Here is a 21,866-nt window from a genome sequence, read left to right as displayed (position 1 = left end):
TGGAGTAACTCATGTATTAAAATAGATAGTACTGCAGTTACTAAGTGATAAATAAAAAAAAAAAAAAAAAAAAAAAAAAAATGCTAACTAAAAAATAGATGCATATTTTAAATATACTTCTTTCAGCAGAACTATGAGTGCTGAAGTGGCAGGCACAGGTAAATTACAAGCTGTAAATATTTTAGTCTGATATTAACAATAAAAGATGTTCCTTAAACTGAATTCCTAGCATTATACATTTTATTCTCTCAACCATTGAAGTGACCCCTTCTGTGATTAATCTAGTGGTTAACATCAGCGCCTATCATGGGGAGGTTCCAGGTTTGAGTCCTGTGGCCGTCTCACATTTTTCTTTAGTGGAAAAATATAGAAAGGGGTTCATTCTGATTCTTAAAGACCAACTGAGAAGCTGTATAAATCACAAAGCAGTGGAACTGATGCACAAGCAACAAAAATGCCATCAAATGAAAAAGACTGCATCAGGCTGTGAACTACATGCCATATTTTCAGTACCAAACATTAATAAATTAATAAACAACTTACACAAGTTTGAAATGTACTTCTAAGTAGTTATTTTATTATCCCACACAGTGATTTATAATTGAAAACAAATCAAACAGACTTAACGACATGCATTTCCAATTTAACTTGCAGCAGATCTATCCTAAAACAATGAACATATGCTTCCATTTTATCAGCATTTTTCGAAGATTAAACCTTTATTTCCAATACTGTACGTAACGCCATGTGTGTTTATCATAGATACGACTGGTAGAAGTTCTCAATTACACTCTCTCTCTCTCTCTCTCTCTCTCTCTCTCTCTCTCTCTCTCAGTACTAATTTTAAAAAATATTGGAGCAGGAGGAAATACTCCAGTCATCTTCAATTTCTTTATGTTTAACTATACTGATGATTAATATTAGTCTTGTTTCTCCTACAGCTTGGATATAAATAACATTGATTTCTACAACCAAGACATTAATTGCACAACCTTACTTAAATAGTTTATTGCCATTACCTGCCTTTGTTTTTAAGGTAATATGTATTACTACTTACACCCTCTAATATAGAAGCAACAGCGTACAGTGTTGATGGAGATATTTCACTAGCATTACTTTGTATGGATGAAATCAAATTTTCACTTGTGTCATTAATACCCGGCAGAACATCACAGAATCTTTCAGTGTTTGCAGTCCACAGAACTATAACTTTATCCAGTTTCTTCATCTCCTTAAATTCACGAATATCTTTTCGTATCTGTTCAACCTGCTCCCATTTAGTCCCATTGAGTACGTTATCTGCACGTCCAGCCTGAAAATCAGCACAATGACTGAAAAAATTGTCTCTTCAATAAATGCTACACAAAGAAATAAATCCATCCATCCACAAACTCTTAGTCTACACTCACAAATATCCATGAGGAATTGGTTCTTGCTTACAGAAGGCACACATGTATCAAAACCCACTTAAAAAGTTTCAAGAACCTATGTTAAGTGAGGAATCTATGAATGCACTCCAATCCCCTATGTTTCGCTCCTATAGTGGCAGCAAAGGACAAGATTAGACCAGTTACAGAGTGCATAGAAGCATGTAAGCAGTAATTCTTATCATGTTCCATATGCAGACTGAGGTGAGAGAAATAATGGGATAGCGATACACAAATAGTATCGTGCATACAAGGTATGAAAGGGCACCGCATTCGCAGAGCTGTCATCCGTACTCAGGTGATTCATGTGACGGTTTCCAACTAGATTATGGTTGCACAATGGGAATTAACAGGCTTTGAACTTGGAATGGTAGTTGGAGCTAGACACATGGGACATTCTAACTTTGGAAATGGTTAGGGACTTCAATATTGTGAGATTCACAATGTTAACAGTGTGCTGAGAATACCAAATTTCACTTATTTCCTCTCACCACAGACAACACAATGGCTCATGGTCTTCACTTAATGACCACGAGCAGTGGAATTTGTATTGACTTGTCAGTGCTAACAGACAAGCAACACTGTGTGAAATAACTACAGAAATCAATGAGGGACATGTGACGAAGTTATCTGTTAGGACAGTGCAGTGAAATTTGGTATTAATGGGCTATAACAACAGAAAAGCAATGTAAGTGCCTTTGCTTACAGTACAAGGTCGCCTGCAATGCCTCTCCTGCACTGGTGACCACATCGACTGGATGCAAGAGGACTGGAAAACTGTGGCCTGGTCAGACGAGTCCCAATTTCAGTTGGCAAGAGCTGATGGTACGAATCGAGTGTGGTGCAGACCTCATGCAGCCGTGAACTTGAGTCATCCACAAGGCACTGTGCAAGCTGGTGATGGCTCCATAATGGTGCAGGCTGTGTTTGCATGGAATGTACTGGGTCACTGACTGGAAATGATTATGTTCGGCTACTTTAAGACCATTTGCAGTTATTCATGGACTTCATTTTCTCAAACAACACTGGAATTTTTACAGATGACAATGCACCATATCACTGGGCCACAATTGTTCACCACTGGTTTGTAGACCATTCTGGACAATTCGAGCAAATCATTTGGCCACTCAAACCACTTGACATGAATCAGATCAAACATTTATGGAACATAATCGAGAGGTCAGTTTGCAAACAAAATCTTGCACTGGCAACACTTTTGCAATTATGAACAGCTACACAAGCAGCATGGCTCAATGTTTTTGCAGGGACTTCCAATGACTTGAATCCATGTAAAGTCGAGTTGTGAACTGCACCTGGCAAAAGGAGGTCCGACACAATATTAGGAGGTATCCCATGACTTTTGTCAACTCAGTATAAATGGAATGGGAAGAAGCTCTAATATGTGTTATGATGGAAAGTATCCTGTGCCATGCACATGATGATGATGATGATTGCAGATCAATGAATGGCAAGATTATCAGAACCTCTACAGAATATCAATTAAATGCTTATGGAAAATAAAGTTTTTCCTTGCAAGCAATCTTCCTGGGACAATGGCCCATGGACACACGTTAGACACTTTAAAGACTGCCTGGCAATAACGACATACCAACAAACTAAAATGTGTAATAAAAAATCACGCATGGAAGTGTACACTTCCATATGCAAATTTGTGCCTTTCCCATTCTTAAAGTTATAATACAGTCATGACATAAAATATTAAATAAAATGAGAATTAGCTGAAGAAAGTGCTAAATGTTACTGCCTGGTACATGTGAATGGTTGATACTAATAAAAACAGGAAAGAAGTCAATCACTGCGAGAACAAATATATGCTGGGTAACAGTCCTATACACAGATGTTGGAAGTGCTTAAAAAATAAATAAATGATAGCAGTTCTCAATTTAACAGTATTTACTAAAGGAGAAATGGACATACATTTAAAACTGTAAGACTGATTCAGATAATCGTGGCTGGCTTGATCACTGACTAAAACAGGATGAACCAGATACTTGTGATACAGCAAAATACCTACCCAATAATTTAGGCAGCAGTCATGACAACACACAAAATATTAAAGCCATTTCCACAATCATCTCATTGTTTTAAAACCATGGGCTATAGCATTACCAATAAAAACTGTTGCCCTATTGTGAACATAAAATGCATTCAAGTAAGATGTTGTGCACCTAGAGTAGTATGGCACAAAAACAGCACATTGGTGGGCCATCCTGCCAGAGGAGTGGCCTGTGCAGCAGAGAACAGGACCCTCTTCAGTGCTACTTCTTTCCATCTGTGTTACTGGAATGATGTTCACCAAGGCAAAACTGTAAGCTTCATCAGCCTTAATTTATTACTTTGTACATCCAGCCACATATTCTCCCACTGACATGTAACTCCGATCCTCAATAATGAGGTAATATCAGTCAAGGGAACAGCTTGAGGCAGTACATTACTTATCTTGCATGCATCCCTTTATGTTACAGTATGAAAAATGTGTGTCATATGTTCTGTGCTACTTTCCTGGGTACATTTGCTGAATGGTCTGCACAGCATCAGGGCAGACAAGAAAGTTATTCCATCAATTTCACTATACAGCTCCAGTGCCTTTAGGATTGATAGAGCTCTGCAACAAAGACTAAAAATTCGTCCAGAAGTTTACTCTTAAAGACACAATAATAGAAAACAACTAAGTAACCTATAGTATTTCTCACTTAGACCTAACAGTGTAAATTAATTTCACTGCACCTCTAAACATACATAAAAGGCTTGCTTAAAAGTAAAATCTGGTGTACAAGATCCCTTGTACTTTGTAAGATTTAAAAATTGCATTGCTCTCACTACTAACAATGGGTTGAGGTTTTCGACCTCAACCCATTGTTAGTAGTGAGAGCAATGCAATTGGGGGAGCATATTCGTTCCAGTCCTGTGTTAAAACATTCAGGTCCTTCATTCTAATTTAGAATTATCATACTGCTCTTTGGTGATTTAAATACATTTGTTCTACTGACTGTTGGACAAGAAGATTAAAGGTCAACTGGGGGATTAACCAGAAATTATATGCATGTTGCACCAAAGAGAACTTCTGCCAGTTGGTTAGAGGTAGTTCCCTTGTCCCTACAGAGGCTGGGTTTACCGAGCTTGTCCCATGCTCCACTGCCAATCTCATGTCCTTATACTGAGCTGATTCTAAGATTTTTAAATGGGAAGCTTGTTCAGAACCATAAACAATATAGCCATAGTACAAGATGTGACCTATCAAAGGCTCTGTAAACTACTGGGGTATCTATAAGCTCCCAGCATTTGACACTTTAATATGTTTACAGCATTTAACGCTCTTGCTTGGAGATGCTTCACATATATCAACCCAGCAAGTTTCTCATCAAAGATGATGTCCAAGAACTTAACTGTTTCCTCAAAACTAAGAGTGATGTCCCCCAGCACCAGTTTGCATCTATTACAAACATTACCTATACGCACACGCCTCTCTCTCTCTCTCTCTCTCTCTCTCTCTCTCTCTCTCTCTCTCTCTCTCTCTGTGTCGAAACACTGAAGCCTGTCTTTTTGCAGCTGCCTTGAGATTGAGAGTGAAAGACAAACAGATGATTGAAAAATCATCCACAAAAAGAGTGCACTTAACACTCTCCCTCAGGGACATCATTCTCCTGGGTATGTCAGTCAGAGAACTGGCAACTCAACCTAAAATACTGTCCTGAAAGGAAGGGAGATAAAAACCTGCGACAACAGTTTAAAATTAATTCCTAGACCAGCGAAGATGACCGAGCTTGGAAAGAAGCATGGGGTATATACAACTGCATTATTGAACTTCTTTGCCAGTGGGGATGGTTTTTATGAGGGTTACAAATGCTCAAATTAATATCTGTCAATTAATAAATGTAACACTGCAAAACTAACAAACTGTTATTTTAAATATACTCACTGTTGTCACAGAAAATATAACACAATGTCCTCATCCAAACCACAGTCTGTCCTCTAATTGGTAAACAACTCTCATTATGTCAATATGTGCTACTCTTATAGTTTTTTATATATGCTACTAAGATTTGTTTCTGCATAAGCAGTTCTGTGTTTTGACCAGTGTAATCATGTGCCTAGTCCATATGGCTACATGGAGATCTTAATCTAGAGCTATTTTATTAACACTAAACAGAAACGAAATATTATAAACAAATACCACCCGACTCTACACTAAAGTAATGACAGCATTACAAGAATAAAAGAAACTACTGGGTAAAAAGGAAAAAGTCACAACATCTCTTTAATTGCGTACCTGATTATCTGCAACAAAATCACCAAAGAAAATAGCAGGTCGTGGCTTCATGTTTTTCATATGTGGATAGAGTTGCTGCTGTAAGTTCCAATTCAGAACACAGGCCCTTGCCATTGCATCAGCCAAATTTAGTGAAGATATATCCCAGCCATCAACTACCACATCATTGGGATTCACCATTGGCAGCATGTCACTCATGGGAACATAAACATCTTCACCACCATCGCCAACTCCTAAACGGACTGTAGAGGCCTGTGTTATTGAACCATACCTGCAACAAATTTTAGTACTTATTCTTTAAACGTTTGTATCATGAGACATCTGCATTTCACATGGGTGACATACATGTTTTTAATCAAAGATTTAATTAATGAATACAATTATAAAACAATTTACTGCACGTTTTGCTACTGTCTTTCTCTGTAGTGTTCTACTAGCTAGTGTCTACGGGATGGACAGAATGACAGAACTGTTTAAGCGACAATCTGGTGTAGATATTTCTCATTATCTCCACATACACAAATCAGTACACCAGATGTTATGATTCAGCAAAATGTTTTAAATTGTTTCACTCAATAAGATATTGAAATATTCATCACAAGCACTGTCTTCTTCACTGCAACCAGTTTGTTTCTTCTTACAATACTTCTCATGGGGATACTATTATATGGGAAAGAAACCGGTAAAATTATAAGGCTTACCCAGACTCATTTACTGTGTTTCAGTTTCTCATGTGTTCATTTATGTGAAAGAGATTTCTTCTATTGGTGAAAGAAGAGGTGGGAGGGGGAAGGGGGAGAGAATAATGATTGTCTTGTCTTATAAATTAACTGAATGGCAATTCCTTCCACATTACAGTTTCAAAATACCTTATAATGTTTTTCTGCAGCATTCTTACAGTGACAATACAGTAATGAAGAACTGGTCATTTATCCACTAACAAGAAGTATGCCAATTTGAATATGATGTCTTCCCGAATTATAAGATACTTGCCGTTGCAACTGCTTTATCATGAGAGGATGTGGTCTGGCTTCTTTGGTTTTCAACCACATTGTATCTGGTGACTACTGCAAGCATGTGTACGGAACATGGCCTGTAAGTGCTACAATGTATCTGCTAGACTGTTATGGCCCGAGATCTAGCGTGCTCTTTGCGCTAGTGTGCTTAGGACTCTGTCATTGTGAAGGGACATTACAGCTGTAAGCATGCACCTATAAATCATTGTGTGTCTGTTTGCAGCAGACACTGTGTTCTAGTGTGCCATCTGGTCTTCATTTGATGACCACATCCACAAATAGAAGTTGGTGGTTTCCCACTAACTCCATCATGAATTTGATGTTCTGGTGCAGCAAATTCAGGTGTTGTTGAGTCTCATAGGTGCATCGTCCTTGTGGCCAGATTACAAATGTATCATCTACATACTGAAAAAAGCATGAGGGCTTGTAGATGGTCAATTCCAGTTTCTTCTTCAAATGCCTCCATAAACATATTGGCCATCATTGGTGATCGTGGACAGCCCATCCCTGCTCCATTTGTTTGTTCGTAATAATTTGCATCGAACAGAAGGTAGGTTGATATAAGCACGAATTCAAACCACTTGGTTAGTACTGGCACAAACTTTTTCCTATAAGGTTTAGGGCATCTCTTAGTGGGATCCTTGTGGAAAAGAGATGCTACTACGTCAAAGCTTCCCATGAGGTCTTCTTGAACAAGTCAAACAATTCTGGAGCTGCTGAATGAAATGCACCAAACTTTGTATATGATACTGTCATTTGCCCACAAGACGGCTGAGCATCGCTGTCAGATGTTTCGCTAATTCGTATGTTGGTGTGCCAATAATGCTAACTTGGACAAAGAGGCATTTCTTGCTTGTGTAGTTTAGGTAGTTCGTAAAGTGTATGTGACACAGCTGCTCATGACTGATGTGTCTTCACTGTCTTTTTGAGTGGGAATGTATGTTGGAGGAGTTTGATGGTCTTCCTCTTCATTCAGTTGATAGGATTGTCCTCAACTTTCCTGCATGTGTTGTCCTCTAATAGGTCATCCAATTTTTGTTTGTGTACGTGATGTGGTAGAATCACCTTTGTCTGCTGGCTGGATGACTGTCTCAGAATAATCTCATAGCCACTTGTTTAAGTGCTTTTCTCTCTTCCTAAGAGACAATTCAGCTTTGGCAGAGCTGCCCTGGTAAGTGTACAGCATGTTTCATATTTCATTTCCTTTGCACATCCCATGTAAGTGCAAGAGCAACCTGTTCCATAACACTGACAAATTCTGCTGTTGGTATGGCCATTGATGCTGGTGCGAAATTTAGCCCCTTTCCTAATACAGAAAAGGTAATATTGTCAATTATTTTCTCTGTATGGTTAATGACAGTTCTCTGAGGTTCTTCTTGCAGTGGTTTAGCCGTACGGTGTTCATACTTAGCAGTTTGTCTGCAGGTGGCTGATTGCCATGCCTTGGCTTGAGATCAGCTATCTGCATCTATTCACCCCCATGAGCCAGGGGAGAGCATCAACATCAACTGCAGGTGGAACGAGAAGTGTTCTCTTGAGGTGTCGCTGAGTTTGCATCGGGTGTACTGGAGCCTCTCCCTGACTAGGGACAGGCTGGCTCTTCTCATGATCCAGTTCGTGGCTGGAGTTCTGATGTGATGAAGGACCTTCACATAAGGTGGTACGATTCGGTTCTCTCGGCACCTCAGCAGAAACCTAAGCGAGGCCAAAAGGTGCTCCTTCCTGTTCTGAAGCTAGTCAAGCTTCTTAATTTTGCTGTGCATCACCTCCCCATAGAAGTACATGAGCTGCAATTTCAAGTTCTCTTGTGTAGCAAAATCTTTAATAGTTCTAGGGTATTCAGCCAGATGCCATCATCTAAAAGGTTTTTTAAGTTTTGGGGCGCAAAACTTCTATGGTCATTATCGCCCGGTCCGTGACTTAGGAAACAATAAAAAACCGAAATTTAAAACCAACAACAATGAGAACGAAAGTCATAAAATTGGAGAAACTAAAAGCAGAAGGAAGGCTTAAAAATCCACTACAGAAAGGGGTTGGTTGTCCCCAAAAAAAGCTTCAAATGACTGACGTCATTTCACTGGCACTAATAAACTTGAGAACGCGGTCGGCGGAGCGCGTGTCATCTGCTAAAATCGACGATATATCAGGCGATAGCTGTAGACGGAAGCGTAATGGATTAAAATAGGGGCACTCAATTAAAAGGTGTCTTACCGTCCACAGCTGAGAGCAGTGGGGACATAGTGGGGGAGGATCGCCGCTTAAAAGATGTCGATGGCTAAAAAGACAGTGCCCTATCCGGAGTCTAGTTAAAATTACCTCCTCCCGACGACGCGTTCGGGAGGAAGAGGTCCAAGCACAAGGAAGAGCTTTCACGTCCCACAATTTATTATGGGTAAGTGTCGACCAATGCGTGTCCCATAAATGAACAACACGACGACATAGAACGCTCCGTAGATCGGCTAAGGGAAGCGATTGAATAGCTGGCCGAGGAAGTGAGACTGCAGCCTTGGCTGCAATATCGGCCGCCTCATTTCCACAGATACCAACGTGTCCCGGGAGCCAGAGGAACGCCACCGAGACGCCCCCCAGGTGGAGCAAGCGCAGACAGTCCTGAATCCGGTGGACCAGAGGGTGCACAGGATAAAGAGCATGGAGACTGAGGAGAGAGCTGAGAGAATCTGAGCAGATAACGTACTGTATCCGCTGATGGCGGCGGATGTAGTGGACAGCCTGGAGAACAGCGTAAAGCTCCGCAGTATAAACCGAACACTGGTCGGGAAGCCGAAAGTGATTTGGGGTGTCGCCAACAATATAGGCACTCCCTACACCTAACGATGTTTTCGAGCCGTCGGTGTAAATAAATGTGGCGTCCGTCATTTGTGCACATAGAGCAGCAAATGCCCGACAATAAACAAGTGAAGGGGTACCATCCTTGGGAAATCGACAAACGTCACGGAGCAGGCAGATCCGGGGACGGAGCCAAGGCGGTGCTGTACCCCAAGTTGTCAAGAAGGTTTTAGGAAAGCGGAAGGAAAGAGAATGGAGTAGTTGACGGAAGCGGACTCCCGGTGGTAGTAGGGAGGAGGGGCGGCCTGCGTACCCTACATCAAAGGAGGCGTCGAAAAAAAGGTCATGGGCTGGATTAGCAGGCATGGAAGACAGATGGCTAGCATAACGACTCAGAAGAACTGCTCGCCGATTGGACAGCGGAGGTTCAGCAGTCTCAGCATAAAGGCTTTCCACAGGGCTGGTGTAAAAAGCTCCAGACACTAAACGTAATCCACGGTGGTGAATAGAGTCGAGACGCCGAAGAATAGACGGACCAGCAGAGGAGTAAACTATGCTTCCATAGTCCAATTTCGAGCGCACTAAGGCGCGATAGAGGCGGAGAAGGACCACTCGGTCCGCTCCCCAGGAGGTGCCATTCAGGACATGGAGGGTGTTGAGGGATCGCAGACAGCGAGCCGAAAGATAGGAAATGTGGGAGGACCAGCACAGTTTTCTGTCAAACATAAGACCCAAGAATTTAGCGACGTTGGAAAACGGAAGGTTGACAGGACCTAGATGTAAGGAGGGCGGAAGAAACTCCTTACGTCGCCAAAAATTAACACAAACGGTCTTACTGGGAGAAAAACGGAAGCCGGTGTCGATGCTCCAAGAGTGGAGGCGATCGAGACATCCTTGAAGACGACGTTCAAGAAGGCTGGTCCATTGAGAGCTGTAGTAGATCGCAAAATCGTCCACAAAGAGGGAGCCCGAGACATCAGGAAGGAGACAATCCGTAATTGGATTGATGGCAATGGCAAACAGTACAACACTCAGCACGGAGCCCTGGGGTACCCCGTTTTCTTGGGAGAAAGTACGGGAGAGAGTAGTGTTCACCCGCACCCTAAATGTGCGCTCTGCCATAAATTCGCGAAGAAAAAGGGGCAGCCGACCTCGAAAGCCCCAAGAGAACAGTGTGCGGAGGATGCCTGTCCTCCAACAGGTATCGTATGCTCTCTCCAGATCAAAAAATATTGCTACTGTTTGGCGTTTCCGGAGAAAATTGTTCATGATAGAAGTGGAGAGAGCAACAAGATGGTCAACTGCAGAACGATGCTTTCGGAATCCGCATTGGGCAGGTGTTAAAAGACTGCGGGACTCCAGCCACCAAGCTAAACGGTAATTCACCATACGCTCCAAAACCTTACAGACACTACTCGTGAGAGAAATGGGGCGATAGCTAGAGGGGAGATGTTTGTCCTTTCCAGGTTTCGGAACAGGAACGACGATAGCTTCCCGCCATCGTCTGGGAAAAGTACTGTCAGTCCAAATTCAATTATAAAGGCGAAGGAGGTAACGCAGACTATGGGTTGATAAATGTAGCAACATTTGGACGTGGATACCATCCGGTCCTGGGGCGGAGGAGCGAGAAGAAGAGAGTGCATGTTGGAGTTCCCGCATGGAGAAAACAGTATTGTAGCTTTCGCGATTTTGAGAGGAGAAAGCAAGAGGTCGCACTTCAGCTGCACGTTTCTTCGGGAGAAACGCTGGCGGGTAATTTGAAGAGCTCGAAATCTCAGCAAAGTGCTGACCCAACGAGTTAGAAATTGCGACGGGGTCCACTAATGTGTCATGCGCGACAGTGAGCCCAGAGACCGGGGAGAAACTAGGCGCGCCTGAGAACCGTCGAAGCCGACTCCAAACTTCCGAGGAGGGAGTGAAGGTGTGAAATGAGCTAATAAAGAATTTCCAGCTTGCCTTCTTGCTATCGCGGATGACACGACGGCATCGCGCTCGGAGCTGCTTATAGCGGATACAGTTGGCCAAAGTAGGATGGTGGCGGAAAACGCGGAGAGCACGTTGTCGCTCACGTAGTGCATCACGGCATGCCTCGTTCCACCATGGAACTGGAGGGCGCTGGGGCAATTCGGAGGTGCGTGGTATTGAATGTTCCGCAGCTGTAAGAATAACGTCGGTAATATGTGTGACCTCATCGTCGACGCTGGGATAGTGACGGTCATCGAATGTCGCTAGAGACGAAAAAAGTGTCCAATCGGCTTGGGCAAACTTCCAGCGTCGCGGGCGCATGTAGGGCAGTTGAGGCTGCAGTCTAAGGACACATGGAAAGTGGTCACTCAAGTGTGTATCATCAAGGGCGAACCATTCGAAGCGCCGAGCTAGCGGAACAGTACCGACCGCAAGGTCCAAATGAGATAAATTTGTCGTGGAGGCAGACAAAAATGTAGGGACCCCAGTGTTGAGGCAAACTAGATCTGCTTGATGGAAGGCGTCTAGCAATAGTGAGCCACGTGGACAAGGATGTGGAGATCCCCAAAGTGGGTGGTGGGCATTGAAGTCCCCAACCAGCAAATATGGGGGTGGAAGCTGACCAAGAAGATGAAGGAGATCAGCTCGTGCCATTGGTGTGGACGACGGAATGTATACAGTATAAAGAGAGAACGTGTATCCGGAAAGGGAAAGACGGACGGCTCAGCTTGGAAGGAAGTGTTTAAATGGATTGGGTGATAATGGAGAGTTACATGGAGAAGAATCATGAGTCCTCCATGTGCTGGAGTGCCTTCAACAGAGGGGAGATCATATCGGACGGACTGAAAATGAGGGAGAACAAAGTGGTCATGGGGACGCAGCTTTGTTTCCTGAAGACAGAAGATGACCGGCGAGTAGGATTGTAAGAGGATCGACAATTCATCCCGATTGGCTCGAATACCGCGGATATTCCAGTGGATAATGGACATAGGGTGAACAAAAAATGGAGGAATGTGACCCAAGGTCGCTGTAAACTCAACAACTGCTCTGAGCTTGCGACCGACAGCATGGAATGGCATTCAGCCGAAAGCAGAAGATCCTGATCCATAGGTTGGTCAGGAGCAGCTCCTGCCACCAGCGAGCGGCCGGTTGATCGGCCGCCAGCAGTGCGCCTCGGCGACACAGAAGACGGCCGAGGGCGATTTCCGCCAGGTGGTGCTGAAGATGGGACACGCCTTGGCGGAGAAGGAGAGGAACTGGGTTTCTTTGTAGCCTTCTTGGAAGTATGATGTTTAGAGGAAGGAGGAACCGATGGTTGGGAAGTTGCCGTACGTAAAAACTCTTCACGAGTGTGCTCTTATTTCGAAGTCTTGGTGTCTGACTTTTGGGCTCGAGATTTAGCAGAACTCGACGAAGGGTGAGCCAGAGAGTGGGCAGGCGAAAGTGGTGAGGTTGAACGTGCGATCTTTGCGCTGGCCGATCTGACGACCGTGGCACTAAAGGTGAGGTCGCAAGTCTGCGTGGCCGCCTCCTTTGTTGGCCGATGAGAAGCAAGGACAGTGCTGTATTTTCCTTTCTGAGGCACGGTGGGCTGTCGACTGGCGAATAATTTTCGAGCAGCAAAGGTCGACACCTTTTCCTTTACTCTAATTTCCTGGATGAGCTTTTCGTCCTTAAAAACGGGACAATCTCGAGAGGAAGCAGCGTGGTCACCCATACAGTTGATGCAGCGAGGGGATGGAGGTGGACAAGCACCCTCATGGGCATCCTTGCCACACATAAACATTTGGCCGGATTGGAACAGGACTGGCTGGTGTGATTGAACCGCTGACACCGATAGCATCGCGTAGGGTTTGGGACGTAAGGGCGAACGGAAATTATCTCATAGCCTGCTTTGATTTTCGATGGGAGTTGCACTTTGTCAAATGTCAAGAAGACAGTGCGGGTTGGAATGATGTTCGTGTCAACCCTTTTCATAACTCTATGAACAGCCGTTACGACCTGGTCAGACAGGTAGTGCTGAATTTCTTCGTCAGACAGTCCATCGAGGGAGCGTGTATAAACGACTCCACGCGAGGAATTTAAGGTACGGTGCGGTTCCACCCGGACAGGGAAAGTGTGTAGTAGTGAGGTACGCAGCAATTTTTGGGCCTGGAGGGCACTGACTGTTTCTAACAACAGGGTGCCATTCCGTAATCTGGAACAAGACTTGACAGGACCTGCAATTGCGTTGACACCTTTCTGAATAATGAAAGGGTTGACCGTGGAGAAGTCGTGACCTTCGTCAGACCGAGAAACAACAAGGAACTGTGGCAACGATGGAAGAACTGACTGTGGCTGAGACTCAGTGAACTTACGTTTGTGAGCAGACATAGTGGAAGGTGAGGAAACCATTGCGGAAGAATCCCCCATGATTACCGGCGTCTCCGATGGCGCGCTCCTCCTTTGTGGGGGCCCTCTCTGAGGGCACTCCCGCCTTAGGTGATTGTTCACACCTCAGGTCACACCTCCCGACAAACGGACGGAGGGACCAATCGGCACTTTCGGAAGGTATCAGCTCGGGTAATCACCCCTCCCTGGGCCTGGCCGTTACCAGGGGGTACATACGTGTCCTACCTGTCTACCCGGGGCGGGGAATTACGCGTTACCCCGTCACCGGGCTACGCATGGAAGTGTGTGGGTTGGCCTTCAGAAACGCACAGGGAGGAAGAAAGAGAAAGGGAAAGGATAGAAGAGAGGTCTCAAACGCCGCAGCGGAGAAAAGGGTAGAGAGAAGGGGTAAGGAAAAGAGAAGGACAAAGGAAGGATGAAGACTTACAAGCAAGGAAGGCGAAGAATGTGGTATATTTACAAGCGTCCGTCTCCGGACGTAGGCACAAACCATAACCCCAGAGGGGGAGAAAGGGAAAGAAAGAGCCAGAGGTGAGGGGGGGGGGGGCGAAGATGGGGGATGGGGAAGGATGCGGAAAGGGAAGGTATGCAGCCCGGAAAGGAAGGAAGGCCACATCAGCTCGGGGTCCCGTGCTCGCTACGCACGTATCCACAAAAGAGTTGTGGATCCCCTGGGGGGCATCTAAAAGGTGTGATATTTCGGCAAGCCAACTTTTTACCATCTTTAGGCATTCTGGGTAACTGGGTGACACGTGCTGGGTGCTGCCAAGTTGTTGCAACAATCCAACACCTCCTAGGATTGCATTGTCAAAGAAGCTGAAGAGATCCAACTGCATGACAGGCTAATAGATAAGGACACCAATTTTCAAGTAAGCAAGGCCTGGAACGCAGGCTGGAGCATGACCAGGACACAGCAGGAATCTATGCAGAGGTTGGCTCCTGTCGCAGCTGAGGAGGATGAAAAAGCATGGTCATCTTGCCAGCAGAGATTCATATCCAGTGCCAGCCACAGTGCTAATAAAGCCCCTGAATCGACACCTGACACAGTGCTTCCCCCACCATGGCATCAGGTCCACTCCACATGGCACTGGCTGGAGGGGGTGGGAGGAGTGGGGAAGATGTAAAAGCAGCACCCAGCAACTCCCAGTCACCAGGAGCACCTGAAGATGAAAATAAGTTGGCTTGCTTAAATATAACGTCTTTTTAGACAGCACCACCCTGATGAATACCTGAGATCTACTTAAGATTTTCCTAAAAATTTAAAATCACATATATGCAATACTAACAAAAATTATACCTCTCAAAACAGAAGTTGCTGTGTTGTCGCACGGTCTATTATGTGTCACTTAACTGTGAATGTGGAGTTTCAATAAAATTGTTAAAACAAAGCAGAATGGAATAGCACACACACTTGCCAAGTGCAACATGTGGACATGGTACATCAGTTTTTGTAAACCCACACTGCAGTAGTTAAGTATAAAATTCCATAATGCTCATAACTATTCAGATCTGTGTCACTAGTTGCTCCATTCCCATTTTCAATCATCTCACTGAAAGTACATGTTTATATTTTGATACTAAATAAAGGAAGATTATACAACAACAACAACAACAACAACAACAACAACAACAACTTCTATTTTGGGAATTGTAACTCTGTAAGTAATGGATGAGTTAACATATACTGTTTCAAGTTAATGTTTAGCCTTTTGTCAAATAATATATCAACTGCGAACCTGATGGTCACAACTGTATGTTACACAGGACTGTACCTTCAGTGACTCTTGCTTCTCTAGTCTTTATATCTGTTAATCCGCAAACATATGTACACAAATGCAGTTTTACAGCTAAATCATATTGATAGGGAGCAGAATTTATACATCTAAAAACAATTTTTACTCAGTTTTAATTATTTGAGCTTTGTAAGTAAATTGAATTACAAAAATTTAACAAGTGCTTCAACACGTTACATTTGCAGCATAGTTTTGCATATGAATATAAAGAACTACCATCTTCAACCATACACACATAAACTCTCTCTAAATCTAATTTCAACCTACCAAGAGGTTCTAAGAAACACCTAGAATAATAGTGAGTGGTTATGTTTACAGAAAATATACACATTTTGTTATAGCACACATTAAAAGTCTTAATTGCAAGAATAGCTATACATAAATTATAAAGATTGCTAAACTACTAAAAATCAACATTACAGCTCTAAAGCATAATACAATACAAATGACGATAGCTATACGTTAATATCAAGGTCTTTTATGTAGTTTATTAGACTACACATCACTACCAGCAAAACTTCGAAAGGATCTCTCTATGCATGTGTGGAACATGTTGATACCACAGTTGTGTCATTCAGTACCACAGGCACAAAACAGTGATTAAGTTTTGCCCCACTTGTGGAGAATGTCTGCACACCTCCCATGGCCCATATAGAGGCAATTCAGAGTGATCCAAATTGCCCAAGGTTGGTCAAATCTAGGGGGCTTCGCACTGGTGCAGAGCAGTTTCACATATTATGGAGAACAATTTTGTTGCTGACAGCATTTCCATTCAACAATGGCATTGAATTAATTTTTAGTAAGAATCCTAGCTGACAGAAGTGAGATGTTTTTATCTTAATCTTTTTCGATCCACAGGTAATATACACTCCTGGAAATGGAAAAAAGAACACATTGACACCGGTGTGTCAGACCCACCATACTTGCTCCGGACACTGCGAGAGGGCTGTACAAGCAATGATCACACGCACGGCACAGCGGACACACCAGGAACCGCGGTGTTGGCCGTCGAATGGCGCTAGCTGCGCAGCATTTGTTCACCGCCGCCGTCAGTGTCAGCCAGTTTGCCGTGGCATACGGAGCTCCATCGCAGTCTTTAACACTGGTAGCATGCAGCGACAGCGTGGACGTGAACCGTATGTGCAGTTGACGGACTTTGAGCGAGGGCGTATAGTGGGCATGCGGGAGGCCAGGTGGACGTACCGCCGAATTGCTCAACACGTGGGGCGTGAGGTGTCCACAGTACATCGATGTTGTCGCCAGTGGTCGGCGGAAGGTGCACGTGCCCGTCGACCTGGGACCGGACCGCAGCGACGCACGGATGCACGCCAAGACCGTAGGATCCTACGCAGTGCCGTAGGGGACCGCACCGCCACTTCCCAGCAAATTAGGGACACTGTTGCTCCTGGGGTATCGGCGAGGACCATTCGCAACCGTCTCCATGAAGCTGGGCTACGGTCCCGCACACCGTTAGGCCGTCTTCCGCTCACGCCCCAACATCGTGCAGCCCGCCTCCAGTGGTGTCGCGACAGGCGTGAATGGAGGGACGAATGGAGACGTGTCGTCTTCAGCGATGAGAGTCGCTTCTGCCTTGGTGCCAATGATGGTCGTATGCGTGTTTGGCGCCGTGCAGGTGAGCGCCACAATCAGGACTGCATACGACCGAGGCACACAGGGCCAACACCCGGCATCATGGCGTGGGGAGCGATCTCCTACACTGGCCGTTCACCACTGGTGATCGTCGAGGGGACACTGAATAGTGCACGGTACATCCAAACCGTCATCGAACCCATCGTTCTACCATTCCTAGACCGGCAAGGGAACTTGCTGTTCCAACAGGACAATGCACGTCCGCATGTATCCCGTGCCACCCAACGTGCTCTAGAAGGTGTAAGTCAACTACCCTGGCCAGCAAGATCTCCGGATCTGTCCCCCATTGAGCATGTTTGGGACTGGATGAAGCGTCGTCTCACGCGGTCTGCACGTCCAGCACGAACGCTGGTCCAACTGAGGCGCCAGGTGGAAATGGCATGGCAAGCCGTTCCACAGGACTACATCCAGCATCTCTACGATCGTCTCCATGGGAGAATAGCAGCCTGCATTGCTGCGAAAGGTGGATATACACTGTACTAGTGCCGACATTGCGCATGCTCTGTTGCCTGTGTCTATGTGCCTGTGGTTCTGTCAGTGTGATCATGTGATGTATCTGACCCCAGGAATGTGTCAATAAAGTTTCCCCTTCCTGGGACAATGAATTCACGGTGTTCTTATTTCAATTTCCAGGAGTGTATAATTTGGTACTGCAAGGTCATGGAGTGTGACTCAAGATAGATAACAAGTATGTGGGAATAGATCATATTGACCCATTGAAGCATTTACCTATTTCATATGTCACTGTGGCTGACATATGTTAGTACGAGAATTGCAATGGTCTAAGATGAGAGTTTATAAATGGTTGGTTGGTTTGGGGGATCAAAGGGACCAGACTGCTACGGTCATCGGTCTCTTTTTCCAAATACAAAGAACACCCACAGAGAATAAAAACGAGGAACAGAATAGAACACAGACGATACAGAACAAGAGAAACTGAGACAAAGACAAGACAAAACGAACTAAAACCACACAGAGTGTGACGGTGGTTGGCCGACCATAGAAATAAAAGAAGGAAAAGCCAACCACTGAGAAACACGTTAAAAAATCAGTTTAAAAGCATAGGCCAAAGGCCAGAATCAACACAAAACAATAACATAAAATAGAAACACTCAGATTAAATGATAAAAGCCCCCTGCCCGAAGAAAACGTAAAACTAAGTCAGCCATTGCGGAGTCGTCTGTTAAAAGGGCAGGGAGCGTATCAGGCAGCGCAAATGTCTGCCTGACCACAGCTAAAAGGGGGCAGGCCATCAAAATGTGGGCCACCGTCAAAGCCGCCCCACAGCGACGGAGAGGAGGGTCCTCCCGGCGCAGTAAATAACTGTGTGTCAGCCGGGAGTGGCCAATGCGGAGCCGGCAAAGAACTACTGAGTCCCTGCGAGTGGCTCGCAGGGATGACCGCCACACAGCCGTCGTCTCCTTGACAGCACGGAGTTTATTGCGCGTCGTCAGTTCGCGCCATTCATCGTCCCATAGCGCCAAAATTTTGCGGCGGAAGACTGCCCGCAAATCAGTCTCTGGGAGGCCAACATCAAGAGATGATGTACTCGTGGCCTCTTTCGCCAGACGGTCAACATTCTCATTCCCGGGGATCCCAACATGGCCTGGGGTCCAAACAAAGACCACAGAGCGGCCGCAACGGTCAAGAGTAGACAGGGACTCCTGGATAGCCATCACCAGACGGGAACGAGGGAAACACTGGTCAAGAGACCGTAAACTGCTCAGGGAGTCGCTACAGATAACGAAGGACTCACCTGAGCAGGAGCGGAGATACTCTAGAGCTCGAAAGATGGCGACCAGCTCAGCAGTGTAAACGCTGCAGCCAGCCGCCAAGGACCTTTGTTCGGAACGGTCCCCTAGAGTGAGCGCATAACCGACACGACCAGCAACCATCGAACCGTCAGTGTAAACAATCCCAGAGCCCTGATACGTGGCCAGGATGGAATAAAAGCGGCGGCGGAAGGCCGCTGGAGGAACTGAGTCCTTCGGGCCCTGTGCCAAGTCGAGCCGAAGGTAAGGGCGAGGAACACACCATGGGGGTGTACGCAAAGTGGCTCGGAAAGGAGGTGGAACAGGGAAAAATCCAAGTACGGAGAGGAGCTCCTTGACGCGCACGGCGATCGGACAACCCGACCGGGGCCGACGTTCTGGCAGATGGACGACTGACTGCGGGAACAGCACACGGTAATTTGGATGCTCGGGCAAGCTAAAAACATGGGCAGCATAAGCAGCCAGTAAGTGTTGGCGTCGTAACCGCAGTGGAGGGACACCTGCCTCCACTAGTATGCTGTCCACAGGGCTGGTGCGGAAAGCACCAGTGGCAAGGCGTATCCCGCTGTGGAGAATTGGGTCCAGCACCTGCAACACAGACGGGGATGCTGAGCCATAAGCCAGGCTCCCATAATCCAGACGGGACTGGATTAACGCCTGGTAGAGCCGTAAGAGGGTAGAGCGGTCGGCGCCCCAGCGGGTGTGGCTCAAACATCGCAGAGCATTGAGATGCCGCCAACACGCCTGTTTGAGCTGCCGGATATGAGGCAGCCAAGTCAACCGGGCATCGAAAACCACCCCCAAAAACCTGTGGGTCTCCACCACAGCAAGGAGTTCGTCGGCAAGATAAAGCCGCGGCTCAGGATGGACTGTTCGGCGTCGGCAGAAATGCATAACGCGGGTCTTGGCTGCCGAAAACTGAAACCCATGCGCTACAGCCCAAGACTGCGCCTTACGGATAGCGCCCTGTAGCTGACGTTCAACAGCTGCAATGCCAGTAGAGCTGTAGTAAAGGCAAAAGTCGTCAGCATACAGGGAAGCGGAGACAGAATTTCCTACGGCCGCAGCAAGCCCGTTAATGGCTATTAAAAACAGACAGACACTTAAAACAGAACCCTGTGGCACACCGTTCTCCTGGACGTGGGAGGAACTATACGAGGCCGCGACTTGCACGCGGAAGGTACGACACGACAGAAAATTGCGGATAAAAATCGGCAGAGGACCCCGAAGACCCCATCCATGAAGCGTAGAAAGGATGTGATGACGCCATGTCGTATCGTACGCCTTCCGCATGTCGAAAAAGACAGCGACCAGGTGCTGACGGCGGGCAAAGGCAGTACGGATGGCCGACTCCAGGCTCACCAGATTGTCGGTGGCAGAGCGGCCTTTACGGAACCCACCCTGAGACGGAGCCAGAAGGCCCCGAGACTCCAGTACCCAATTCAAGCGCCGGCTCACCATCCGTTCAAGCAACTTGCAAAGAACGTTGGTGAGGCTAATGGGACGGTAGCTGTCCACCTCCAGAGGGTTCTTTCCAGGTTTCAAAACGGGGATGACAATGCCTTCCCGCCATTGCGACAGAAACTCCCCCTCGACCCAAAGACGGTTGTAAAGATCGAGAAGGCGCCGCTGGCAGTCCACTGAAAGGTGTTTCAGCATCTGACAGTGGATGCCATCTGGCCCAGGAGCGGTATCAGGGCAAGCAGCTAGGGCACTGCTAAATTCCCACTCACTAAATGGAGCATTGTAAGATTCTAGGTGGTTGGTGCGAAACGAAAGGCTCCGACGTTCCATCCGCTCTTTAATGGAGCGGAAGGCCTGGGGGTAATTCGCAGAAGCGGAACTCATAGCAAAATGCTCTGCTAAGCAATTTGCAATGACGTCGGAGTCAGTACAAACTGCTCCATTCAGTGAGAGCGCAGGGACGCTTGACAGGTGGCCGATAGCCGTAGACGCGTCGAATCTTGGCCCAGACCTGCGATGGAGTGACATGGAGGCCAATGGTGGACACATACCGCTCCCAGCACTCCTTCTTGACTTGGCGGATAAGGAGGCGGGCCCGCGCACGCAGCCGTTTGAAGGCGATAAGGTGGTCTATGGAGGGATGTCACTTGTGACGCTGGAGCGCCCGCCGGCGATCTTTAATCGCTTCAGCGATCTCAGGCGACCACCAAGGCACAGCCTTCCGCCGAGGGGACCCAGAAGAACGGGGAATGGCAGATTCGGCAGCAGTAACGATGCCGGTGGTGACCGATTGAACCACCGCATCAATGTCCTCAGTAGAGAGGCTCAAAAGTGGCAGTGGAGGAGAACAAGTCCCAGTCAGCCTTATTCATAGCCCATCTGCTAGGGCGCCCAGAAGAGTGACGCTGTGGTAGTGACAAAAAGAGCGGAAAGTGGTCACTACCACACAGGTCGTCATGCACATTCCATTGGACAGACGGGAAGAGGCTATGGCTACAGATTGAAAGGTCAATGGTGGAGTAGGTGCCATGCACCACACTGAAGTGTGTGAAGGCACCATCATTTAACAGCGAGAGATCGAGCTGCGACAATAAATGCTCAACGATGGCGCCTCGACCTGTTGCCACTGACCCACCCCACAGAGGGTTATGGGCGTTGAAGTCGCCCAATAGCAAGAAAGGTGGCGGCAATTGGGCGACCAGTGCAGCCAGGACATGCTGCGAGACATCACCATCCGGTGGAATGTAAAGACTGCAGACGGTAACAGCCTGTGGCGTCCACACGCGTACAGCGACAGCCTCTAAAGGCGC

At 46.3% G+C, this 21,866-nt stretch overlaps 1 protein-coding gene across 2 annotated transcripts in view; it reads right to left on the bottom strand.

Moving 5' to 3' along the window:
• LOC126236664 (inositol-3-phosphate synthase 1-A) overlaps window positions 1–21,866 on the bottom strand; it is a 77,348-nt gene that overhangs the window by 19,893 nt on the left and 35,589 nt on the right. For both annotated transcript variants that reach the window (XM_049946143.1, XM_049946144.1), the window contains exons 4-5: window positions 5,719–5,989; window positions 1,058–1,312 (exon numbers count right to left, since the gene is read on the bottom strand). In XM_049946143.1, coding sequence (XP_049802100.1) covers window positions 1,058–1,312; window positions 5,719–5,989 — 526 coding nt within the window. The remainder of the gene's footprint in view (window positions 1–1,057; window positions 1,313–5,718; window positions 5,990–21,866) is intronic.

The sequence above is a fragment of the Schistocerca nitens genome, chromosome 2 (genome assembly GCF_023898315.1).
Source record: "Schistocerca nitens isolate TAMUIC-IGC-003100 chromosome 2, iqSchNite1.1, whole genome shotgun sequence".
In the NCBI taxonomy this organism is placed as follows: Eukaryota; Metazoa; Arthropoda; class Insecta; order Orthoptera; family Acrididae; genus Schistocerca; species Schistocerca nitens.
This window is presented reverse-complemented; position numbering and strand designations above follow the sequence as displayed.